At 48.4% G+C, this 26,489-nt stretch overlaps 1 protein-coding gene across 12 annotated transcripts in view; it reads right to left on the bottom strand.

Moving 5' to 3' along the window:
- Positions 1–2,314: 2,314 nt before the first annotated feature.
- CSMD2 (CUB and Sushi multiple domains 2) overlaps positions 2,315–26,489 on the bottom strand; it is a 333,924-nt gene continuing 309,749 nt past the window's right edge. For all 12 annotated transcript variants that reach the window (XM_035345331.1, XM_035345329.1, XM_035345327.1 and 9 more), the window contains 14 exons: positions 21,307–21,483; positions 20,343–20,522; positions 18,960–19,133; positions 17,825–17,998; positions 14,635–14,708; positions 13,174–13,285; positions 10,885–11,064; positions 10,184–10,249; positions 9,420–9,581; positions 8,742–8,854; positions 7,917–8,004; positions 6,577–6,715; positions 5,836–6,011; positions 2,315–5,444 (listed from right to left, as the gene is read on the bottom strand). In XM_035345331.1, the coding sequence (XP_035201222.1) occupies positions 5,852–6,011; positions 6,577–6,715; positions 7,917–8,004; positions 8,742–8,854; positions 9,420–9,581; positions 10,184–10,249; positions 10,885–11,064; positions 13,174–13,285; positions 14,635–14,708; positions 17,825–17,998; positions 18,960–19,133; positions 20,343–20,522; positions 21,307–21,483 (1,799 nt within the window). In that variant the 3' untranslated portion in view covers positions 2,315–5,444; positions 5,836–5,851. The remainder of the gene's footprint in view (positions 5,445–5,835; positions 6,012–6,576; positions 6,716–7,916; positions 8,005–8,741; positions 8,855–9,419; positions 9,582–10,183; positions 10,250–10,884; positions 11,065–13,173; positions 13,286–14,634; positions 14,709–17,824; positions 17,999–18,959; positions 19,134–20,342; positions 20,523–21,306; positions 21,484–26,489) is intronic.

Raw genomic sequence — 26,489 nt, 5'->3', positions numbered from 1 at the left:
TAAATCCCTTTGCAGAAGACTCCAGCACCAAAACCAGGCAATGGCATGAAACTGAAGCGCTACTGCCTCTACCTTAAGAGCACCAAGCCCTCAGGAGCCCCCAGCTGGGCCTGCAGAGGGGGCCGGGTGGCCTTGCCCCGTGACTCGGCCTGGCTGCAGGACCCCAGCCAAAACGGTGCCCTTGTGAACCTGAAGGACAACAAGAGACCTGCCAGTGGAGCTCCTCAGAGCTCCCAGAGGTGCTGACAATCCTTCCTCTGTCAGTGTACTCCTAAATCAAACAGGAAGAGTGCTGTTGCCCCAGAACTCAAAGTAAAATATGTCTAGAGGTTCACCGTGCCACGGCTGGGCTGTCCCCAGCTCCAGCACTGGCCAACGCACAGCCCAGCGTGCTGCCGCTGAAACTTCCCGCTGCCTTCCTGCCGACCTCGTTTCAGGTAAACCAGCTGAGAAGAGAATGAAACAAGAAAGATGAAGCATCTGGCTTAGAAATCAGACAAATAAAAGGCAACGGGAAAGCCACAGAGAGCAGCAAACTCGCATCAGTGAAGCCAGCGTGGGCAGAGCAGAAGCAGGCAGCAGGACATCAAAGAGCGTGTAACACCCTTTTTATAAAACAAATTTTGTCAATCAGCGCTGAGACACAAGCTAATTGCAGTCAGTCACTGGCGAGGGGGAGAGAGGAGGCGTTCAGCAGAGAACACAGCCTAATTAAAGCAAATTGGGGCATCCTAGAGCAGACCCACTGGAGCTGACAGGCAGCCTGCAGAAGCTGGGGGCGCGAGGGCTCCGCAGACCCCGCTGTCCCACCACCCAGCAGGGCTCTGCTCACAGCCCTGTTTCTTCCTGCCTGCAGCTCTGAATAGGCCTGATAAAAACCTGCTGGAAAAGCAAAATAATCAATTCTGCACACAGCCAGGGATTAACCCCGAGCTCTGGGATGGGGCAGTAACAAGTTGTTATTTCCTGCACCACGCTGAGGCTGTGACCTGGCCCTACAGCAGCGGCTGGGGAGGGACCACCACCTGCATGGATGGAGAGGAAAAGCAGGGATGTCTCACATTGGCAGTGCTGTAACTCAAAGAGAAGCTCTTTAACGTGGTCCCAGAGACTGATGGACTCCACCATTTTGGCAGGGGCATGGAGCTCCTTCTTCCAGGCTGCTCGCTGCTGCAATTAAATGATTAATTTGTTGTCTGGCTCTACCTTTCTCTACAGCTCGAAGAGATTAAAGTTCTGCCCCGTTTAGTTTCTAAGCTCCAAAATACTTCATTTGGAGTCTCAGCCAGAAGAAACGGACAAGGGACTGGAAGGGGACAGGGTCCTGGGGGTTTCCACTCCAAGGTTGCCCTCCAATGCTGCAGCAGGAAAAGCAAACCACTGGAGCAAGAACCCCTGAGATAAGGCTGAACATGGGTCAGAGCAAAAACACGCTGACAAACTCTACTGGGGAAACCAGAAATGAAAACGTGCCTATTTATCACTGAAAAATTCATCAACTTCAGATGCACTCAGAAAGCACAACAGCAGACATGTAACAACATATTCAGTGTCCCTTTCCAACTAGAAAATTCTCTGCCAAATTAATTTCCAACTTGGAGCAATGTGAATTCAGCACCAGGCCTGGATCAAGAGACATTAACAGCAGTTAGGCTCACTTTGGGGAGCTGTGCTCCTGCCTTCAGTAGTAAAGTCGAGATATAAATCACAGTTTCAAGGGCTTTGTTTGTTTCCTCGAGGATCTCAAGTACCTGTTTTCAAAGGGGCTCTGCTGATCTGCTGTGGCGGAGGACCCGTGAGCTCCCTGAGCCTTCCCGACAGACCGAGCATTGGTTCCCTGCTGGGGGGCAAGGGAGGGGGGATGAGACCACAGCTGGAAAAACATCACATCTCATTAGCGCAGAGCAAGTGAGAAGAGAGGAGGGCACCAAAAGGCCTGGCAGACAGATGTCGGTTTGGTTCAGCTCCTTGCAGATAAGCCTGCTGCCACAGCGCAGACCGTGTCCAGATTGAGGCTGTCTGCCTGGGGCAGGGAGAGGCGTGCTGCAGTGGTGATAGGGAAAGGGGCGAGGTCTGGCCTGAGTCCTCTGCCTTTTACTGCTGCTGTGCGTTGCTGAGAGCCAGGACGTGCTTCTGAGCTGCTGTGGCACGGGGCCAGGACGTGAATGTCAGGAGTCTCCCCCAGCCTCCAGCCCGGGGGTGCAGGCACGTCCCTGCTGTCCTCATGCATGGGCATGTGTGTGTGTGCAGGTCAGCATCCAGAGGATCCTAGAAGAAAACTTCGGCAGTTCATGAAAAAGGCACCAGAGGAATGTAAGAAAAGCAATGCAAAAATTTATATTTTATTTTAATTCAAAAATTTAAAATAGCTTTCAAATTCAGTAAAGTATGCCTGGACACAATGAAAAGCCTCATATACAGAGACAGATAAATTAAATTGTATATATTGCAGACAAGCCAAGTGTATGTATAGATTACATATTTACACTTTTATGTAAACCATATTTATACATTTTATTACATTTACAAAAAAAAGCTGATCTTCCACTACTGTTTACTACAATAATGAAAAAACATTTACATTGTGTCTTTACTGTACAAACTTTTGCTTCATAAAAATATATCTCTGTACAAAAGAAGGATTTTTTTCTTTATTTTTTCTTTATTTTTTTCTTTTTTTTTTTCTTTTCTTTTTTAAACATAATGCAAGTCCTCTGGGCGCAAGAATGAAGAATGTCACGTATCAGGTCCCAGCCAGCTTGCAAAAAAATGGGACAAGACCCCCTCCACTGCCTTTGTTGCTTGGGCAACAGTAGAAAATGGTACATAATAGGCTGAAAGCAGCAAGTCTCGTTTAAGTACAGCTCCCATTCTCCCTACCTTGCTGTTAAAATACCTTGGGCTCATTTTACACACCTTGACACAAGCTTCTCCTTGTTATTACTTTGACTGAGTAGGATTTGGAAAGGTCTGAAAAGCAAATGTGGGACCTGTTGTGTGCGTACATCGCTCCCCTCTGCCTGAGCTGCTCAGTGCATGCCAGGGGCTGGGCACTGCTGGCAGCCAGGAGAGGTTCTTCTGCAGCTCAGCGGCAGGAGCCTGGTGAGATCCAAGCTCTGCTGCTGCTGCTGGGGGATGCTGCAAGGTGCTGGAGTTGTGGGTACTGAGAGAGGAGCTGGGATGTTGCAATCAATGGCACCAGAGCACAGTGGACTACCACAGGGTGCTGCCTTCACGATTTGTTTGATTTCAGGATCTATGATTCTATCATTTGCCATGCAAGAGAGCCTGGTCTGTTTGCTGTGGCACGGGGACTAGGCAAAGGCAGGGAAGAAAAGGCTGTAGGTTTGGCCAAGGGCAGGTGTAATATTAAAAATGTGGCTAGAAGGGGCCTTTGAAGTCAACTACGGGCCAGAAGCGCAGGTGTGAAGTCAGGAACCAGCTGTCTCTCTGCACACAGAAGCAGGAACCTGGAGAATATCCTGATCTCAGTTACATCCGTGTGCGTGAGAGGCAGCTCCCTGACTTCACCACAGCAGCTCGACTGAAGCAGACGAACTGCGGCAGATGTGTTCCTGGCTCCAGGCCCCAAGTGCCACTGCAGCCTACCTGGGGTCCCCTCCTCTCACCTCCCCTTCAGCTTGCCCTGAGGTCTGTGTCCTGCTGGAGGTGCTCTGGGAGGGGCACGCGCCCTGCCAGCACATCCTGACTACCCGGAGGAACATATCCCCACAGCCATGGAGGGCTGCAACTGCCTCCACCTGCATATTTGGCACGAGCTGGGAGTGTGGCTTGCTGCAGGACTCGCTCTGTCAAGGTCCAACACTGGCCATGAGCTACCTGTGCACCCACCTCTGTGTGGCAGCACCTGACTTTCATCCTCGTTGGATCAGGGCTCTGGCTCGCACGTGTGCTTCCACCCACCTCTGAGGAATAAATCAGAGTGCCTCTGCAGTGCTTTGGGGAGCAAAGACGGCATTTTTTGGCAGGCTGGCTGGTGAGCAAATAGGCTGTAGAACGCTGCTTACTCTAAGAGTGCTGAATAAGAGACAGAAGTAAAAAAAATAATATATATTTATACATATACACACGCACACACACAGCAAACGAATAAACAAAACAGAAAAAACTACCCTGTGGTTTTCATTAGACAAAACCTCAGCTGACGTTAGGTAGGGGAGAGCCAGTGTTTAAATGCAAGCATGGATGTAAACACCACCCCTTTTGTTTTAATTATTCTCCCATCAAGTTTTCTGTAAGAAAAAGATGCTTCATTGACTTACTGCTCTAAGTCAACTGTATTTCAGAGAGGTGCTTGACACAGTTTGGTAAAATGGTACTGTTGCCTTCTTTGACTCTTGTCTGGTGTAAGAAACAGTGACTCAAACCAAACAGACTAAACCCCTAAATCAACAAGAGCAGCTCTCCTCTTTATTAGAGGAGGAAAGTGTCATCACAAAAACATCGTTCGTTTATAAGGGAGGAAAAATGTCAAGCCGCCTTATCTGTTCTCATGAAAGCCAAGCCAACCTTTCTGCTCCTGGGAAATAAAGGGAAGAGCTTTGGATAGAAATTAAAACTCTTATTGCATTGCCATTTGGAGGATCAATATGGAAAGGGCAAAGGCTTCTGAATGCTACTGGTGTGTGTGGGGGCTCCATTATTTGTTATAGTTATTTTTAAAGAGGTTTTTGTCCCTTCGTGTCTGTCAGCAGTTTTCTTATTAGGGTGTTTGGGAATGGCTAAAATCGGCAGTCACCAGGAGAAGGCCAGAGGTGGAGGGAAGTTTCCTTATCAGCCTTGAAAGCAGCCTCAGGTTCAAAGAGACAGTGTCAATGATGAACACGGGGGCAGTAGAAACCCAACAAGAACATACAAAGGAAAATTAAATACAGAGGAAAAAAGCTTGAGAAGATCCCATTTGAAAACGTCTGCTTAGACAAACCGACAAATAACCCACACAACCAGATAAAGACAAATCAAGTATTCACCTTCCCCCATCCTGGTATTTCCCATGAACCCCAAGCTGCACCTCGTGCAGTGCAACCTGCATTTGTCCTTCCTGTCCAAGCTCCCCCCAAAAGTGGAGGGGACCCCACATACCCCGCTGCTCCCTGCAGCGTATCGATCCCACCACCTCAATTCCCAGGTCCTCCACTTCCCCAGGCCTTGACATTGGGCTGAAACCCACCGGGAGTGCAGGAGAAGAGGAGCTGTGCTGGAGCAGACCTTTGCTTGGCTCCGTTGTCCACGGCAGGATGCAGAGGGAGGATGAGGACGACAGAGGACAACCCAGCAGTCTCTCGGGAGTTAACACAAAGTCCAACAAGGTGTAGCAGCTTCTCCACAGCCTCAACACGGTTGGGAGGAGGGAGATGGGAGGGAATGGATGGAGGCTAGTGAGGTGAAACACAATCATCCGCTAGATACCAACCCGGAGGAGTCTTGACAATGGGAAAGGAAGGGCAAGAGAGAAGGAAACAGTTGGTTCTTACAAGCAGAAATGAAAGCCTCTAAAGCTTTGCTGTCTCAAACTAAGAACTTGCCAGCCTAGAAGTGCCCTCAAGGGCTGCTGGATGCTTTTAGAATCATAGAATTTTGTTTACAACAGCAAGTTATTCCTCTGCCCCTGTGCAGTAAAACTTTTAACCCCCTTGGTTTGCCCTCCTCTGTACCTTTTGTGCCACTGTACAAAATGCCCTGTCTGAAACCACACGGGACCACTCAACAGCACGCCAGTATTTTGTTTGTGACTGGTTCAGCCCAGCTGGGTTGGGGTGGGACAGAAACATGCTGGCACTGTCCCCCTCTCGTGCTCTCTTTCTGCCCACTCACCGCATGGGGACGAGTGCTATACAGCTGTGCACACAGTGCTGACTGTGAACTCCGTCTCGTTGGCCATGATGTCCGTGGGCTGCAGGTTTCGGTCATACATAGGGTTTTCAAATGTTGCTCGGACGTTGGTGTTTTCATGGCCTGCATAGCCATTGAATGGGACTTTTGGTCTTCTCCTACAGAAAGCCAGAGAGAAAATCCAGAGAGGTCACGGCTACTCCTGCTGTAGGCAGCACAACAGCACTGGCAAAGTCAGTGGAAAGGAAAGAGCTGCTTTTGAACAGGGTAAACACCTGGGAGAAAGGCAGCAGGGATCTGTAACAAATCTTATTATAGACTTGTGGTAAAAGAAGCTCTCTGGGCTTTGCTAAAGTCCTAAGCATGCTCCGTCTGCAGAGCAGCCAGTCCACACAATGCTTTGAAGTGCAACAACATTTCTACAGCAACGCACTGATCAGGAGAAATACGTGATTTACAACATATGCAAAGCCGAAGTATGAAATTTACTTTGCCTTATCCTACTTAATGTTGCCACAAATCTTATTGATGGTCATAATAGTGCTCAGCACTCTCCTCTCCTAACACCCTTGTCCTTCCATGCATGCTTGCTCCATTACTTTTTTACTTTCTACATTAAATGAGAAACCAGGTCTAGGGGGAGTGCTTTTAAGTCAAGCTCACAAATATTTCTGTCAGCCCCCTTATTTTGTTTCACTTACTGGCATCTTTCCTGAAACCTACCTGTGTTTGTACAGATAAAGCACGAACCCTGCAATAATCAGGGCTATGAAAGGCACAAGAATGGCAGCTGCCACAGAACTGCTGTTTGATGCAAAATGGTGTCCTATTGATTCTGGATCATTTTCCATCATGCTGATGTCTGAAACACAGCAAAAGTAACCAAATTTCAAAACACCACTGCAGGAAATGGGGTTTGCTTGACTTACAGGCTACATCTTCAAGGACAGAACAAGAGTTACAAGTGTTGCTGTAAAAGGTAATCAAAAGCTTCTGACTTTCGTGAAGAAAGATTTGGAGATCTAGCCTAGTTCAGGCATTATCATTTATTGAGGAGTGCAATTAAAGATAGATGTAAACAGATTAACCTTACTGAAAGGCTCATGCTTGGATACGAAAAGCTGGTCTTTAAGAGAGACTTCCAAAGGCCACAATAATGAGCATCTAATTCTCCATAAAGGTGATAAGACTCCAGGGTTAGATTCCAAAAATGCTAAGAGGCCTAAGAGCTTAAGCCACATTTTAAGAGAGATTTAGAGGCTTAGACCTTAGGTAGTCTAAATTCTCAAGTGCCTCTGTGACTTCTGAAAGTGCAATGGAGATGCTTTTTGTGGCAGCAATGGGACCTGGGCTCTTAGGTCAGACATCTGGCAAGATGGGGGGAAAAAAAAAAGCGCCCAGGTGCTCTTTTGTGCCTCCAAGGTTTTTCTGTATTTGAACGGAAACATATTTAAATCCCTCATTTTAGTTCACATGTTAAAGATATTTTTATTGTTTGTCTCCCCCAAATCTTGCGTTATCCAAGTTGAGGAAGGGGCTTTAGTCCCCCTTGCCAGAATATCCAATGTTTAACATATTCATTGTTTGAACACAAGCTAGGGCAGAGCTGCTGCATCCACTGTGCAGGGAGAACCAGAGGTGAGAACGGAGCAGCTTGCAGTGTGGAAATGCTTTCAGGGAACTGCGGTCCACTCCCTCCTGTGCAGCATGGATGGCTCTGCCTCAAAACTGAAAAAACAGCTGCTGCTTCAGATGCAACCACCTCCATCCCCCTTGGCGACAGAGACCTGAGGACACCCGACTTCACCCCAGCAGCTGGTTTGGGTTTTGTCAGCTCTCTTGTACATGATATATGGTGGGGAAAGTACAGGGGAGACAGGCTGTGCCTTCACTGGGAAGGGTTACATGAAACCTGACAGGTCAAAAACAACTGGAGGGATCTGGCCCAGCCGGGTTGAAAGCTACTGCCAGAGGCAGTAGGATTGTTCCCTGCTTGAAAATCTCCACTGCCACCAATATCTAGCCTTTGGCAATTAAAGGAGGAAGTGTTAGAGGAAGGTTACCCAGTCTCTGAAGACCAAACTGCCCGAACCCTTTGCCACGCACAAAGCCCTGGTACACAAACGTGCCACTTGACGACTCTGATGAGACCTGCAATGACATGAGACCAGAGATTAACAGATTTCTTCAACACTTCCCTGGGTTTTTAGCGCTCATCTTGTCAGTCTCTTTCAACTTCACACACAGCATTAATTTAATTCAATTCCCAAGAAAAGAGTAGCATTTTAAAAGAAGTTTAACTGCCCAACGACTTGTTAAGATTCTCACATCTCAAGGGGAGGACAGTGGTGAAAATCTTGTTTGCAATAAGCTACAGAACATGCTGCTGATTCAACGGGGATAGCAATGGCCCTGAGCTACGACTGGCCATGGGTCAATCAGATGCACATTTCTTCTAAGCTCCAGTGGATCTCTTATGGGCACGGGAAGCTACCCAACACAGAAATTGGGGTGAGAAGTTGACTCCGTAAGGGAAGATTAGCTCTTCTAACTTGATGTTAAAGAGATATAAAATGTTAACATGGAATTAATCATGTTGGTTTCTCCTCTAGCGTTATCTGGAAGACTTACAGATAACCAGAGGGCAGTAAGAAAATATACAGCTGCAAGGGAGTGTGGAAGAGCTGGCTGCTCATGTAACATTATCTCATGTGCTGGAAGAATGCCCTATGTGCCCTTCAAGCAACCAGGACACTGGAGGATAACAGCCTCATATTGCTACCAGCTAAGGGAGTTATTTCACCAGCTGCAGTGAGAGGAAAGCTGGGGTTATGACAGCAGTGGGATGAATCGTGTGGACTTTGTTTACGATGTGTCCGTGCACTTACATGTCCATCTAGAGCCCATTTATCATTTTTGAACTTGTTTAAAAAGATCTCCACTGGCCCCATTATCTGATAAACCTGGAGAAGCAGGTGCACGTCTTCTTTCTTGTAAATGCCTGGAACACAAGTGACTTTGAATCATGAGATCGTAACAACAATTCAAATTGGAAGTAATTCACCTCCTACCTGTCAGAGTAGAGAAATCATCTCAGAGTGGGCTGAGCAACTCATATAAAGCTATCAGTGGGATACACCAGGAAACATACCACAAAACCACAATCCCACACCTGCCCCCAGGATATTAAAGACATTCTGCACATAGGAAGAGACTCAGCTGTTAATGTTTAGCTTTATTACCAGGTCAGTAACAGTGCTCCTTCGAGGGCAGGGACAAGGACACTTGTGCCATTTAATTGTATTACACTACAAGTCCACCACTCCAGCCCTATGGCAATGGGAAATGGACTGGGTTGTGCTGCCTTTCAGTTCGAGTCCAAGCAAACCCAGGTACAGGATTTGTTCACCTTGGTCCATGCAAAGAGTGGAGACTTCAAACCTGAGTGGTTCTGTCCAGCTCTATCACAAAACGCACACTGTTCAGGTAACAGAGCACGCTGCCTCTTTCGCTGAGACACCACCACAAGTACAAATCCCTACAAATGGCCATGTCGGCTCCCTTACCAGACACCTGGAGCTCCACACCGCTGTGGTCTATTAAAGTGGCATTAACTTTACTGGTGACAGGGTCGAAGCTGGTGACAGACAGCATCGCAGGCTGCTTCTTCCCCATGTATTCATAGGAGCCTTTCCAAAGGGAATTTCTTGCAAACACATCAGCAGGCACTAGAAACCACAGCAAACAGCAACACAAACACAAGAGCATTGCATTGCTGCTTATTTCCATTTTTTCAGAAATCAAAATAGAGCAAATTTCTTTCTTTCCTTGAATTCAAAAATATGTATTTAAATATCTCAAATCCCACCCACTCTCTGTATTATCATCACTGAGTACAAAGCCAAAAAGAGGAGAACAAACAAGCTGATGACTTCAATTTTGGTGTTTTGACAAAAAAAAGCCAAGGAAGTTTTAAAAACAAACAAAACCCAAAAATGGATTCTTAGGAAAAGCTAACACATGCACACACAAATCCCAACATCCACCAAAGTTTTAAAAAAGCTCTGATGTAAAACATCCTAGAGGGCTTGACTCCCCAGGGAGTGCAGTGGATGTTGGTGCTCGACTCCCTCAAGGCTCCTGTCCGTTCTCCAGCCAAGCATGAAGGAACAGGATGGGGTGTGCGGGCTGCTTTCACCAGCCTTCAGATGGTGAAAGATGTTTAGATGTTTTTTTTGCTGCTTTGGGGACAGAGCAGGAAGAGATGGACCTTGCTCTTTGCCACAGGGCAGTGCTCTGCTTCCCACAGAGAGCCAGCCCTGTCACGTACCTGACACCTTGGCGAGTGGCGGGTCCCGCGCGGTGCCAACTGGCCTTCCGCTGGGGCGGATATCAGCTGGAAGAGAGGGACAAGCCCCAAAACAATGAATATTGGTGCATCCAACACTGTTGAGACACTGTTTTTTTCTGTCGTGGCAGTACTCATAAAGGACAGCCCTCACCTGATGTCGCTTTCTCACATAATAGGTTTAACCATCCTACAGGGGCTTTGCATGGGTTCCCACCCACCTGCTTCAGACTGAATCAGCCCAAGGCTTTCATTTACTGTCCTTGCCATCATTTATTGCCCTGCCATCCACTCCAAACCAAAGTGTCCTGATAGCTACCATGCTCCACAAGAGCCACGCAGCTGTATTTCAAGACGACATGTTCCTGACCTAAGACTTAGCTTTGAGGCAAATAAAAGGTTGGTAAGGTACAGACCAAGGTTCATCTCGTGCAGGTGTTTCTAGGTCCAAACCACCTGGCAGAAATCCCCCCCAGCTTTGCCATGCTTCTCTCCTGGGAGCTGGGCAAGACCCTGTGACAGCTGTGGTACCTGCAACCAGTTCAGCCATGCAAACCCATGATTCTCTCTAAAGAGCCAGTGTAGCTCCAAGAGCAGAGCTCTTTTCTCTTGGGCTGCAACACTCCCCTCTGCAGAGACATAAGGAGAAGCCAAGCTGGCATCATGCCGCTCAGAGCTTTTACCAAGGCAAATGGGTGGTTTTCCTGTCCAGCTGCCATCTGCTTTGCAGGTTCGATGCTCAGATCCTCCAGTGAGATAGTACCCGTTCTGACAGGAATAGATCAGGGTGTAGCCCAGGGATGGCAAATCCAGAGCCCCAACGTTGGCGTGGGAGGGGGTTTCTGGCTGCTTACAGTGGTGAGCTGAAAAGCACAAAACCAGAGGTGAGATTCCCCACCCAGAAAGGCAGAAGAATGTCACCAGTGAGATCAGCAGGGATACAACTGTCTTTGAAGAGCATTTTTCAGAAAAAGCTTTCTCTGATCACTGAGGGAGACAATGCCATGCCTGGATTTTTCCCAGCCAGATGAATTAATGAGACCATTTCCCGTGCTTCACTGGCCAGATTGCTCTTCCTGGCTGAAGCTCTCAGGGGATCCTTCACTCAGTTCCAGCTTCCATGAACTAAAGAAAAAAATCAGGCACCATTATCCCTCATCTTTTAAGGAAAAATGTCAAAACCAAATGATGCTAAAGACCTTGTGCCTGACAGATGGAAGAGAAGAAAGCTCAGTTCACCCTTCTAGAATTGAGCAGGAGTTTGAGCTTCTTGGGGTTAGATGGCCACTGCTGCCTCCAAGCAGGGATGAAAGCACTTTTAATGCTTTCCCTTGTAGTTGCACTCAGAAAGGCCGGGAACAGAAACTGAGCAGCCTCCTTCCTTCTTTCTTTTAACTTACACCCCAGCAATGTGTCCCAGGAATATCTGCAGGCCAAAATGTGCCTTCACTGGACATCAGGGCCCAGTAAGTCAGGCCAACGACTCCAGTGGGTGCATTCCAGATCTGTTTTTACATAACCTTTCTTCACATGACCAGTGTCCTACTAATAATTTGCATCTACCTGTTCACAGGATCACACAGCAAGTCCTCAGAAGCGTGCAATAGCCATAAATTCCTATAATTGCTCAATAACTTGCAGGAGATGGCCTACAGAAACCTAAGCTGAGCTTGTCCAACTGCCTGCCACCAGAGAGAGCGTGTGCGTGTGCCGCTCTATCAGGCCTTGTAGTAAATGTGTCACCACTTTCCTTGAGAAGTTACGGCACAAAGCTAATCCATCACAGCGCCAGGAAGCTCGCTCTCACCCACACTGTAAATTTCCCCGTTCTGTCGTTCTCAAACCACTCATGAATGAAAACAAATCCTCAGCAGCCTTCATGAGGTATTATCTTCATCCTCGTTTTAAAGAAGATGGAAAATAAAATTCGGAAAGGCTGAGAGACCAACCTGAACTCGCACAGCCATCAAGCCGCATCCGAGACCCCCGGCTGCGAGCCTGCAGCCCTGTTCAGAGCCGGCAGCTCAGCACCACACGAGCAGTGACTGCATCTACTCCACACTCCCGTACTGAGGATGGAGAATGTTGTTCACAGAACCTAACAGCAACAGCTCAGCAGCCCTTGCTGACACGAGTAAGTCAAAAATAACTTCTATTTCAACACATCTAGCACCAGGAGCAAAATCCCACTTAGAGTCACAGCTGCTGCCGCATCCCTGCCATCTTCCAATTCAGCAGAGGGAAGCCTGTGAATCTGGGGTCACGTTCCCTTCACCAAGGCGAGCAGTGGGGAAAGGCAGCTTCCAACACAACTACCCCCTCTCCCCTGATGCTACCTGTAGGAGTTTTTAAAGGCTGGCACCCAGCTGGGTTACCCGCCTGGGCTGCTCTCAGCATGTGTCCCTGCAGGGTTTGTTAACTGAAAAATATCTCGCCAATAAACCAGCTCACAAGAGAGAGGGAGAAGATTTGTAGTACTTATGATACAGAGGCCATGATGGATATTACAGCTTAAATACATTAACTCAAACTCCTTCTGGTGTAGCAGGGAAAAGATGATGGACAGCTTAAAACAAAGAGCAACACATTATTAAAGACGAAGAGAAACACTGCTTTGCTGGAGAACCCTTCTGGCTAAATGTTAACCATGTCCCTGGAGTGCGAGCTCACATCTCGGCCCTCAAATGTGGTTTCAGAAGCACAACACAAAGCCTCACCTCAAACTACACCTCTGAGGAAGGAACAAGTTAAAAAAAAATATCTGAAACCAGAAGCGGCTGCTGGTATAATCATGTCAGCAGAGAAGTGATCATGTGAGCTCCCCTTTTCTTCAAGGACGTGATTTTTCAGAGCCTTCCCCAAAAGATACCAGCTCTTCAGTGCCAGCAACTTGCATGGTGAAATACAGCACAACAAAAATATAACTGTACGGTCAAAGTTTTTTTCCCTGTGAAAAACGTCCCAACACTTACGGACGCAGTCCGGCTGCACGCCGCTCCACGTCAGGTTGGGGAGGCAGGTCCGGGTGGTTGAGCCCTGCAGCAGGTACCCCTTCTGGCACTTGAAGAAAATTACGCTTCCCACCTATTTCAACAGGAGACACAACACCAAACTTGCCGCTGCAATGTACTTATAATACAACAGCACTCCTATATTTTTTCATCTTCTGTACACTGAAAAGGTGATTTGCCTGCTTTCTGCACTCACCCCCCTGCCAGAGTCTAGTGCCAAGACGTCCCTCAGAGCCCCTGGAAACCTGCAGCCTTTAGCTGTGCAGAGTTACTTCGCTCAGTGATAAGGAAAGTGCTACATCTTTTAAAAACACCCAGAGCTAGCATTGTATTTAGAAATGGCTACAACTTCTGCCAAAAGGGACATTCAAAACAACTAGCATCGAGAAACATTCCACAGCCACAGTGTAAGTGCCAGATTGGATTGTGAACAGCAAAAAGGATCAGAAAAACTGAAAAGTGACTCCTCAACGTTCCTGAGCTATGCCTACTTTTTGCAGATTATTGACTTTTTGTACTGGGTTTCAAGATAGTGAAGAGCACCCCCTGCTTCAGACAGGTGGCAGTGTGACGCAGTTTGGCTGTGAGCCCCAGTACTGCAGCTGGATTTGCTTTCAAACCAGAATGAGGGCATACAGTCACCACCTAGGGCTTTGAACATCTCCTCTGTCCCACCCAGGAAGGCTGTACCATGCTGGCTGCTTTCTTGCTGCCTGTGGTTTTATTTTATCACACACTTGCTCCTGGATTCTCAGTGGGCTGCTGAGGTCCCCAGGGCACCGCATCCGAAGGCGCAATTTCCCCAAACTCTCCCTGCTCCATCACCACCTCACCCCCAACGAGGCAGCGCTGCTACAGCGTGCAGCTCGCAGACTGGCAACCCTCACAAAAATCAGACTCGGTGTCTCAGGATTAATTAAATACTAGAATTAATTCATTAAAACCCAGGATTAAGATAACTAATTAGCAGCAGAACTGGCAGATCCATTCTGGCAGGGGTCGCTGCATGGAATTAAATATCCCGGCCCCAGCCCTGGCTCCTCTGCAGCCGGCAATGGGCGCCGCAGGGCCAGCAGTGGAGGCTGGAGGTGGAACACCCCAGGGAATTGCTCTGCTGTTTTCTCTCCTTTCCGCTGATTTCACAGTGCATGGATTACAAAAACCACCTACAGGATTTAGTCTGAAAATGAATGGAAATTTCACCTCCGATGTGAATACTAATTACGCTAATAACTATTAATTAGTGTTGTAATTAATATTATAAATAATGCATTGCTAGTTAATCCCCTTCAAATGCAGCGAGGTGTAACGGAGCACACCGTGATGTCCTGCCTGCAGACGACTCATTAATCCACGTGAGGACTTGGACTCAGACTGACCGCAGCCAGTACTGCCGAGGGGACTCCGCTGCTCTGACCGTACCTGGTAGCCCTGGGAGTTGTTCTGCATCCCAAAGAGAGGCACACCGGGGTCTGCGCACGTCGTGAGGCTCGGGTCTGAAAAGAAAAGAACAGGGATTGCTCTAAAGGAGCTCTTGTGAAAGCCATGCTGGAGCTCTGCCTTCCCCTGCTCTCCACATAGCACAACCATCCCATGCCTTTGCAACACGAGCAAAATACTTCGCTACAGAAGGAATACACGGCAACAGGGAAAAATACATGGATATTTTTGTTCCTTAAATCCCTGATGGTTGCAACGCAACCTAACCAGAGGCACTCTATCACCCAGGAGAAAATGTAAGAACATAAATCTTGTCTCAGTAACGTTTCCCTTCCCTTTCCCTGTTCTATACTCCATGACGCCCTCCTGGCGCTGTGCCCTCCTTTCCTGCTGGCCACCCCCAGCTCCGGGGGAGCGATGACCCTGTCCTCCCCTGCACCCTGGGTCGGTGCGTTTGTCCCTCTGGGTAGGGCTCAGCCAGCCCTCGCACGCTCACCTCAGCACCTTGCTAGTTTGTGGTGATAGATGGGGGCTGGAAATTTTAATGCATTTCAGATACATAATCTCTCTTTATGCCTCGTTTGGTCTCAATCTATCAGAAGATGAATACACACAATTCAGTAGGAATACTTGCTGCTACTCTTTCAGCATTTATCTCTTCTTTTTTTTTCCAGTGTGTCGACAGTAGGAGCACATCAATGGAATTGAGGCGGAGATGTATTACGTTATTATCAGCATCCCAAACTGAGCAAAGAAAACTGGAGTTTTGGTGCAGAAGGCAATTAGGCAGCAGCACGTTCCTTGCTCCTTGGGATCACAAGACTGAGCTACGCTGCAATGCCCACCTGCAGGGATGCTCCAGTACCCTGGTGAGGGGATAGCTATGTCAGCAGAGATCTGGAGCATCGTGGAACCTCATTCAGATGAGATTCTGGTCTGGATTCCCAGCCTTTTTAATTCAACACACTTGATATTGCTATGAGAAGGACCATAATACTCCACCCACTTCCCTGCCCAGCCCAACCCCCCTCTATACTTAGTCAAAAACCTCCAGTTGACAGGATTGGGCAAAGCAAGAAATAAACTCTCTAAGAAAAGTCTCCACAACCCAACACAGTGGGAGCAGAAGTGGCCTGTTGCTTCTTGCTGCAGCTGTAGGGAAATGGAGCACAACTTTGGTACCTAACAGCCTGGTCATTTATTTTTATGCCTTTATTCCTTACAATCTAACTAATTGGCCTCTTCACACCGAAGCATTATGCACACCCTGGTGTTCTCCCTGGGTCCCTGGAGCTGTGGCGAGTCACTAAACAAGGGGTACAAAACGTGGCCGATGTGGGGCTGCAGCACACAAGCTAATTCATTTTCCATAATTCAAATTTGCTCAGCGTTTGTCATTCATCACCGATGCACTTTTCATAGAAGCTCCCAGATAAGTCACAATGTTTAAAATAAATAAAGAGCTCCACCGGCTGGATGAGGTAGAAGGTGATGGAGGGCAGAGCCTCGGTCTCCTGGTTGCATCCGGGGGATCTGGTGGTGCTGGCCAGCTAACATGTCTCAAAACTGGATGAGATCTAACCAAATAGAGCACTTTAGGCTTGGTTGCCTGTGTTGGAAGCTGACATTTTATGTCAGGGTTTTGTAGACACGTCTTTCCCTTCCCATGGTTTGTTTTAGAGAGACAAATTCAAGGTACATTTCACCAGCAGCACAGTGATCGAACACTGCAGTTTCACACGTGGCTCGGGAGGGCTGGGTGCCATGTATGTACGGCAGGATCCCTGATAAGGGATTGCAAGAAAGTGATGAAGCATTAGAGAGAAACCCAACACTAGCATCTAAAACCAAAATTTACAACAGTAGGCATGTGCTCCCACCTGCCTGTATGCGAGAGGCTCCTGGTGACATCAGCAGGAAACCAGAAGACTTTGACATTCGGGTCACAAATATTTTTACATAAATGTAAGCTGCGACACATTTAACATGTAGTTAACAAGCCAGAATGATTGAGAACAGTGGAGAACAGGCTGAGCTCTGTTTCTGCCCCAGCTGGGGGCAGACAAAGTGGTGATAATGGTGTCCTGGCAGACAGCTACAGCACACAGCACAGAGCCTGTGCAGCTCAGCACCACGGGAGCCCCGGAACTCAAGACTGGAGCCAGAGTTTTAAATTGGTGGAGAATGCTGTGACTAATTATGATTATACACATCCCTTAGGTCTCCAAGGGTTCTGGAAGCCCCAGAAAATAGTCACATGAAGAATGTGTGGGGATTTCAACCTGAATCCCAACATTACAGCTAAGCAAAGCAATCTGTAGGATTTTGTTCTCTGTATACATCACCTTCACATTACAGGAGTTGCTATTCTGCTATTTTGGATATAATTCAGAGGCAACAGAGAACATAAGAGCTCTCACGTGCACCATTTGGGCAGAACTGGGTTTTGCTGCAGTTTCTGTGAACAGAACAGCCACACTCAATGGTGACCTACGGCTGCTCCTTGCGGCTGCGTTGCATTTCAGCCGCGTTATCGATAATGATACCGTGCATCTCCACAGAGCCATGTGTTGGGCTGGAGGCCCCTAAGGAAGCCTGGAAGCAGCACGGAGACCACAGAGCGCAGGACTGCAAAGCCAACAGCCTGGTTGTTGGCAGGGAATGGCAGCATTAGTACAGTGCAGGGGGATGAGTGCAGGTGCAACGATGTGCTGATGCGCCACCAACGTCCCCAGCTCCACAGGTAACGTGGGCAGCACCAGATTTTGGGGTCTTTGTGTGCTGCTTCCCTCTGCAGGCTCTCCCACAGCCCTCGCACCCCACGGCCCAGGTTGCCAACATTAATCTGGAAGCTGTGCAGAGGAACTCCTTCCCTCCTCCCTCCTGCCCGCCACCACCAGCAGCAGGGGCAGGAAGGATGGGGACAGGCACTGAGTCTAAGCAGCAAACTTCAAGACGAGGAGGGTTATTTACCACCAGCTAGTATGGTCGGAACAAAACCAAAGCATCATCTCTATATAAAAGGAAAAAGCTCTCATTTTCAGGGAAACAAAATGAGAATTTCTGCAAACCCAGAAAGGGAAAGAAAATTAAAACCCCACACTTTTCTACAAAGAAAAATGCAAAACAACAACTCTGCTCGTAGCTGCAAGACAGAGGAGCCTCCCCTTACCTATGCAGCTGGGCTGGGTCCCGCTCCACGTCCCGTCAGACTGGCAGAACCTCCGCGCTGATCCCACCAGCACCAGGGGGGGCAAGCAGGAGAAGGAGACGGATGAGCGGTATGTGAAGCCTCTGTCCTCCCGCCTGCCTTGAGCGGGTATCCCAGGATCACCGCAGAACACAGCTGCAGCAGGCAGAGACCAGAAGATTGCAGTGAGCCTCCTCAGGAGCAAGCAATGTTAATAAGCTAAAGATGGGTCTATTGATGGCCCAGACCTTACTACTCACTGCCATCAAACTCGGTGATTGACTAGGGAATGACTAGGGGCAGGAGGCGTTGCTGGCTACTTTCCTTGTAATTTTCTTTTCTCCTTTTTTTCTTTTTTCTTTTTTTTTTTTTTCCAACTGCTGTTAATTAACTTCCACCTTCTCCCCATCTTTTCTTTTTCCTTTTTCCTAGCAGCATGCTTAGCTTTAAAATGCATCTCTAATTGCACGATGTCAAATTGCTGTACGGTTCCATGTCACACAGAAAGCCCACTAATTATACAAGATCCAGGGAAAGGTGCAAGGAACACAGTGAGGGCTTTGTATGATTTAATATGAAAATGGCTATTGTGCAGCTGCCAGCCATTCAGCCAAGAAAAGAAACTCAAATCTGCCTTTATCATTATGAGACACTTAACTAATTTTTTGCATTAGCTATTTTATCAAGCACACAGGTTTCCAACCAGCCAAAGCTCTGCCTTCACAAAACATTGCTAACTTCTGCTGCAACACCGCAGTGCCCTTTGCCAAGGGTTGGCAACGTTTCAGGAGCCCTGGCTTCAGAAGACTCAGTCTCTAAGGAGACACAGGCAGACAAGCAGCCGGAGTTTTAAAGACGCCTCATGGACAGGAACATGCGAGGTGTTCAAACCCATTGCAAACCTGACCTCACACCTCCATTAAAAAGGGCAGAGTACCTGTGTCCAGATATTTAACTTCATGCATGCTGAGCATGGCCCCTCTGTGACATTGCCAGGCTGGACAAAGTTGACACTAACGTCAGTTGTATGGATGTTGGAGAAAGGGCATCAAACACCCGGGTTTTAAGCCCAGCCCTCCTCCCAGCTCACACATAAAGACACGGATGCTGTACTCACGGAAGCACTGGGGAATTTCTCCACTCCACGTCCCATTCCCCTCGCAGGTAAGCACAGCGGGCAGGGAGAGCTGGTACCCTTCCAGGCAGGCATAGCTCACGCTGGAGCCCCAGCTGAAATCCGAGCCCACGACTTTGCCGTTAGGGATGGCTTGTGGGGATTTACAGATGATAGCTGAATGAAAAACAAAGACATATTCGGTTCTCTTGACTTCTCGGCACAGTTATTTTCATTAACAAGCAAATTCATGTAGGATCAAAGTTATATGCTGCTCTCAAAGAGCATCTCCTGGGACTGGTCTAGTAGGGGGGCTGTACAAACTTTTTCAGCTGTGTATGCTGTTGTAAACCCTGGGATTTTACTTTGAAGTTTGGAGTTAGCCAAATCTCAAATCTTGAAGTCAGATTTCTGAGTCTGCATTCGCTTCCAAGTGAAGATAAGAATCCAGCCTGACTTAGTGTGAAAACTCATCTAAGACTCCCTGAAAGATTCATGGATTTTGGAAAACCTGGCTGAATCTCAGATTAGCAGTTGAATCAATAACCAGCCTGTACTTCATTCACTCTAGGGTGTTTTAATATGACATTTTTGCAGTGCTTTGCTTTTCAGCTCAGGGGAGCACTGGGAAAGATGCTAGGCTCATGCAAATCAGCCTGGCCTCCAAATGAGACTCTGGCCACATTCTATATTATTCCTGCAACATTAGCTCAGTGGTGAGAATGAAAGAGGAGTGTAAGAATTGCTCTTTACAGCCTCTGAAGGAACTAGAGTATATTTGGAAGTTTCTACGTGGTCTGCATTTCTATCAGAATCATGACAGGTAAATTTTCCAGATTGCAAAAGAAGTATACAGCTGCTGCTACAAGCCTTATCTGCACTTGGTGGGGGAGTAAAACACTGGCAGAAGAGATCCAGCCCGTCCTGCAACTGTTCTATTATTTCCCTTTCCTATCTCTGAACTAGAGAGGCAATCTCAGAATGGAGCAATAATGAAAGGAGTTGGAAGAAACATTTTTCAGACTTCAAGATGATGGCAAAAGTGTGTGACCGCAAAACAGAACGCTTCATTCAAGTTTGATCTGAGTTTTTGTGAGGAGTAAGTCACTTAGCTCTCCATGCTTCACTTTTCTTTTTCTACCCTAGGGATAATGGCAGCTCCATCCCCTCCAGGCATGATGTGATGACTGATAGACCTAAAGATACCCAGGCATTGAGTAATTTGGGTAAGTGCTATAGACACAGGGGACAGACTGAATGATGGGACCAAGAAACCCCTAGGTGGGCTCTGGGCACTATGCAGTGGTTAGTGCCTAATACCTTGTGTCCCAAGTTACACCAACTTTGTGGCCCATAAAACTTGTATCCTCCCATATTTACTCTTACCCTTGCAGGCAGGTTTGGTGCCGTTCCAGGTTCGGTCTTTTGTGCACGTTAGAGAGGATGCCCTGTCTGACTCCATCATGTAGCCAGGCGTGCACTGGAACACCACTGTTTTATTGTAGGTAAAATCACCGCCCAGCCTAATGCCATTGGCTGGGACACCGGGGTCACCGCAGTTGATCACTGCCAAAGGAAAAGAAAGAAGCACTCGTGGCTCACCGTCCCTCGTCTCATACTTCTGGAGCTGCGATCACTAGAAACCTGGTGGTCCTGAACACTCTTCAGAGCAGGATGTAGCCCACTAGTCGCAGAGAAGGGAGCACAGAGGAGTCAGAGAGCTGTGCTAGCTAGCTGGGGCAGGCTGGGCTGTAACACGTGGGAGAAACTTTGCTTCTACTCGGTGGAGTGAGCAGTGATGTTAATGGCACATTAAGGCTTTGCAAGAATAAATATTAGCACACGTTAAACATCAAATAAAACCTGGGTCAGATCTGGGCTAGCTCCTCAGGCTAGTTACTGTCTCTTAAGCAAAAGCACATCTGCTGTCAGCTGTGCTCCTGCTGGAGGCAGGAGAGAGGCACAGAGAGACCCAGTGCCTTCACTGAGGGCCTCTGAGCACGGGCTCTGCCCTTGCACGTGGTGGCTCCCAGTGGCAGGACTGCTCACGTTCCAGAGAGCCCCCGAGAGCCCCTCCAGAACACTTGACATCTACTCATGGAAGTTATTATGGAGCTCCCTTCACCCAGCTGGAAAAAGACAAACCCAGAGCAAGAGTTTTCCATTAGGCAGTCACAGAGCTTGCAGCCGGAGTGACTGGTGCTGGCAGCAGGCAGTTGAGCTGAATTTCTCAGCACAGAGCACTCGTGTGCGCATCCACAGCGAGCCTTCAACACGCTGACAATCTGCCCACAGAGCCTGTCCAGCATAATTCAGAGCTCATCGTGCAGGAACCCATCCCAGCACCCACCTGTACACTCTGGAGTGGTCCCGGTCCACGTCCCGTTCACGGTGCAGTGCCTGCTCAGCACCCCTGTGGAATAGTAGCCTTCCCGGCACTGGTAGATAATGGAGCTGGAGAAGATCAAGCCATCGTTAAATATAACCTTCGCGTTGCTGGGGGTCCCTGGGTTTCCACAGGATATAACTAGAAAGCAAAACGGCCAGGTTAAAAAAGCAATCCCTGCAAATACAAAACAAGGCTTTTATCCTGCAGTTGACTGTTTGACATAAAAGGAAGATTAGCCGCAAAGCCACCGGATCAAATCGGACAGAGCAGGCTATTCCGTGGGCAGCCAGCCACGTCAGTCCGACAGCATCACCACCACCACCGGGTACCCCCCAAGCAATGGGTCCGCCTCGCCAGGCAGTGGCATGCAGCATCCCTGCCTGGGGAGTGGGAAATCAGCATCCCTGCAGGCAGTCGGTCCCAAAGCACCTGCACCCCTCTCCTGCCGGGTGGATCCCGCAGTTCGGAACCACATCCAGGCCTCCTGGCTGCTCCGCCAGGCTGAAGGAAGAACTTGTTTGGTGTCTGCTTGTTGCGGAGGCCTTCTAGCTCTCAGTCTACACCCGGTCCTCCAGCTTTGCCAAGCAGTGGTGCCCTGTGTGGGGTGCCTCCGTCCCCCAGCAGTCCGGGAGCTTGGATCTGAGCGTGCCTCTTTGCCTCCCGCTCCCTTGGGAAGCCGACAGCTTTGCAGGCTTCAAAGGAAGGAAAGCAGCGAAGGAGCCTGCTGCCCTCCTCCTGCGGCACCGCCACTGCCTGGTTATCTCCAGATAGGCCTTCAGAGGAGGGAGAAGGTTGTGGGAAGGCAATTACAGGTTTGTCAGCGCCCCGTTTTTTTGTCTAATGCACCACAGCAGTAAAAGGGCGTTGGAGTGAATGGTGATGCATGAAGCCCTGTCAGGACAAAATAAGCACCTGCAATAATTGTACTCAGCCCTCATTTGCTCTGAAATTACAAGACATAAAAGAAAATCACAGGAATCAAGGAAAGGCTTAAGCTGCCTGGATCTTTGTCAAGGAAATCCCTTGCTCCTTCCCCTCCCCGGCAATGTGCCACGGTCTCTGCAAGAGCACCAGTTTGGGCACACACGAGGTGAGCCCCCCCCGGCATGTGCACCCAACACAGCACTGCCAGCCCTTCTCCACTGGGAAACGCAACTTTGGGCCACAGCAGGAAAGCAGCGAGCACAAGCCACCAAGGCAAGGAGAGAAGTCTCCCTCTTCCGTGTCGCTTAGTTTGCTGACAGCCTGTTAACATATGAGCTTGTTGGAGGCATATCTGTTTGACAGGAGGAAACTAATAACCATTCTGGACCGTGCGCACAGAAACTCTGCGTGGCACTAACGCCATCCGAGGTGCTCTCTCGTTACGGATTTCTCATGCAGCCAGTGTCTCCGTGTCTCATTTCCAAGAGATGCTTGGATAAAAGTCAGATTCTATCAACCCAGAAAAAGCTTGAAATTACTATTTCACTGCTGGTCCATACATCAGCTGTTCTCTCCTGTCCAGCCTCTTCCACATATGCCTGTGGCCAAACATGCACGGATGACCCCGAAATATTACTTCTGTGACTAAAAGGAGACTTATGGAAATTGGTTAATCTCAGTGTACACCAGCTGCAGCCTCTGCGGTGCAGATATAAAAGAAGCTGTAAATGTAAGGATGAAAAGCCTTAAACTTAAAATCATAAATTATATATATGTAGGATCCAATCACTCAAGTGAGCAGTAAGTGGGTAAATAATTCCCTGTGGCTTCAGTGGGAGATGAAAAATGAATGAGACCCCAAAAGAAAACTGTTTTTGCACTGTTTTTAACAGAGTATAAATCGTAAATACCCTGGAAGTCCCATAGTCATATCCACTTACATCTCCTGAAGTATCTCAAACCCAATTACCTTTAAGTCAAAATTCAAGAGAATAAGCTGAAAATCAGCTGCAATGGGGATTTCTTGCAGTTGCTGCTTCTTTACCAAGGAAATATTCCAGGAAACGACACTAACTTGAAATGACTGATATGACAAGGAAGGTTTGACTTTCAGCTACTGCAAGGAGCGCAGGAGGCGCCGGCAGCCACTCTTCTCACCCAAGTCTCAGTTTCTGCCACGCTCCAGAAGATAGAGCAGACAAGCCCAGGAGCCCTGACCCTCTGTGCCAAGACCCAAGCAGCGCACATCTCCTTGCAGAAGCCCTGTGAGCCCTGGCTCCCAGTCAGTTCCCACCACACAGAGCATCCGTGCCGAGCAAAACCTCTGCTGGGCTGCGGAGCACCATGGGGTGCACGCACAGCGCCAACCACACACACTGCTGAAAGGTCCCTGTGCTCCTATGGAAACATTTCAGACATCTCTGGGACTTGTGGATTATTACAGAACCCCCCACCTTGGGGTTTCTGGGTTTGTTTCTTTATCAAAAGTAAATTTTGTTCCTGTAGTTATTTCTGTGAAGTTCTTTTTAGCAAACACCACTGAAAGGCTTGCTAAAAGCCATCAGCATCTCTGCCAAAGACAAGGAGTGCCCTGCGCTACAAGGAAGATGAGACAGAGCATCACAATCAGCAAAAGCCGTCTGGTGAGTGCTCTAAAAACAAATGCTTTGAGCTGGTGGTGAGATCTGTCTGTGAAATTAGGCGGGAGCCAGAAGGCAGCCAGAGAAACAGCCCCCAGAGAGCCACCAGCCCTGCAACGGAGTCAGTCCCAGCACACTGGCAGAGGGATGAGCCTGGCTGGGCACCCTGTCAAAGTGCATGGCACAGAGGTCCCAACTTCTGCCACTGCCAGGGATCAGAAACTCTTCCCTGTGGCAGCAAAAAGAATGGGGACCAGTTCCAGGATAACTCCATCCCACCAAGTACATGCACACCTCTAACACCTGCCTGCAGCACACGACTTTCCAAATAGCTTCAGGCCAAGCAGCATGGCAGGCTCCAACCTCCTCCGAAGTGTGACAGGAGATGGCACAGCAGGAGCCAAACACCTGAAAATGTGTTCCTGAGCCCTCCTGAAAACTCAGCTACTTGCCCTAGTCTAGGAGCTGTACACTATTTTCAACACTTCATCATTTCCTTTGGTCTGCAGAACATGAAGTCAGGGGCACGCTGCCTCACTCCCCTTTGCTGTTCGCTAACTTACATGTGCAGGTATTGAACACCAACGGCAACTAACCGGTGTGATTTCGAAGCAAGCCAACTGGCTGCGGCAAGCACAAGGGCAGGATGCATGGGCTGTCGCTGTTGCACTCTCCCCCAGTTCCTCCTCCCAGAGTAAAAATTTTGGCTTCTGGGGATGCTTGCTCTGCGCTCGTGCTGGACCAGGGGGGACTTTTGTGTCTGCCTCGACTTCTCCTTACTGCCTGAGCTGCTTCCCGGGGGCTGGATGCTGCTGGAGTGAAGCTTCTCCCATGCACTACAAAGTGGTTCTGGTGCAAGAAACACTGCAAAGTCCAGGGGTGCTCTAGAGCTCAGCAATAACTAGTTTGTTTAATCCCAGTCTACACACTCTTTTTTTCTAAAAAGCTTATTAGAAGCTTATTGTCCCCTTGCCTTCTTTTGGGTCTTGCCTTGTCTTGTTCAGGGCCTTGCCTTCACCAGTGCCAAGAGAAGGGCACTCTCCTGCAAGGAGCAGCAAGCCCTGCTGCTTACAACCTGCAGCGACGAAAAGCTGAGGGCTGATAACTTCTCACAGAGCACAAGTGCACATCTGACTGTGCTCAAGGTGGCATGTGAGTACAGTGTCCTTTGCGTGTCCCCCACTGCCCTAATCCTTATAACCGTCGATCTTTCTTTTGGGCTTTGCTGCCACCTGACCGACTGGCTGAAACACTCCCCTAATGATGTCTGACACATCAGGCAAAACCTCCTGCTGGAATAAGACACAGCTGAGAGCCCATGGAGTCCCACAGCCTTTGCTGCAGGGCTGGTAATTTCCATGCTGTTTAATTTAACCAGTAACCCACGTTCCACGTAACTATGCAGAGAGAGAAAGACAAAAGCAGCCTAAACCCAAATCCCAGCTCAGCCACCTCGCATGTCACGGTGGTCAGACGGGGATGAGCCAAATCTCAGTTCCTTCCCCTGCATTATCACATTAAATAAACACGTCTCTGTCTACTGAAACTGCCAAAGAGCAGCCAGGGCCCCATCTCACTTTGGATGCAGTTTTAATTCATCTGGTGAAACAATAAACATTATAAAAGCACATTTCTGCTCAGCTTCTGAGTGGAGGAGGGAGCACACAGCAGAGTAAGACTGGTGAACCCCCTCCTTCACTGCTCCTCAGTGAGCACAAATGGGGCATCACAAAGGAGGAGAATGAAGGAAAAACACATCTAAAATGTAATTTACATCTTAAAAACTTGCTGGAAATTAATGTTAAACGAGGTCTGCCATTTTTAGAAAGCTAGGGAGGCTGCTCTTCCTGGGGACAACAAAGCTGGAGCAATGTAAAACTGACTGAAGCAGGAGTCCTGGGAGTCGTCTCTCCAATTAATTTAATTTCAAATAATTTGTACATTTTGGAGAAATCAGTTGTGGTTTCTTCCTGCCTCCCTGTTCCTTTTTTATTTATTTATTTATTTATTTATTTTTAAATGAGAATATTCTGGCTGGTAAAAGGTAGCAGGACTGAAAGCTGGTGAGTTTGAAGGACATCCTTTGTGAAGCCCAGTACTCTCATGCACTTACATCCCCTCCATGTGGCTATACTGGTCGTGACGCAGGAAGCCACTGACAGTCCAACAATCAGCTCCTTGACTTCAAAGACAAGCTCATGCTTTGTAATTGAACCTATTACAGCAGCTTGCTCTCTCTGAAATGGAAATAACAGCTCCTCTCCTCTTCCTTCTACTTACACGGTAGGATTTGCGCGGTGTCTGCAGGCTTGTGTGTTCATCTGCAGTGGGCCCACATCTCCTGCTGAACGGACTGAGACCCTCTGCGCTCATTTTGCAGCTTATCTGGAGAGCAATTTGCATTGAATTCCCTGGGCAGGTGAGCACTAGTGACCTGTGAAGCCCCATCAGGCTTGATGTTGCTCAATTTGGTGGCTGAGAGCTGCGAACAAGTGGCTGAGTCGCAGCTGATGCCCTGCAGAGGTGCCGAGTGGCTGCGCTGCCACGCTGGAGCTTTTCCACGTCAGCAGAGATGCCTGC

The sequence above is a fragment of the Oxyura jamaicensis genome, chromosome 23 (genome assembly GCF_011077185.1).
Source record: "Oxyura jamaicensis isolate SHBP4307 breed ruddy duck chromosome 23, BPBGC_Ojam_1.0, whole genome shotgun sequence".
NCBI classification, from domain to species: Eukaryota; Metazoa; Chordata; class Aves; order Anseriformes; family Anatidae; genus Oxyura; species Oxyura jamaicensis.
This window is presented reverse-complemented; position numbering and strand designations above follow the sequence as displayed.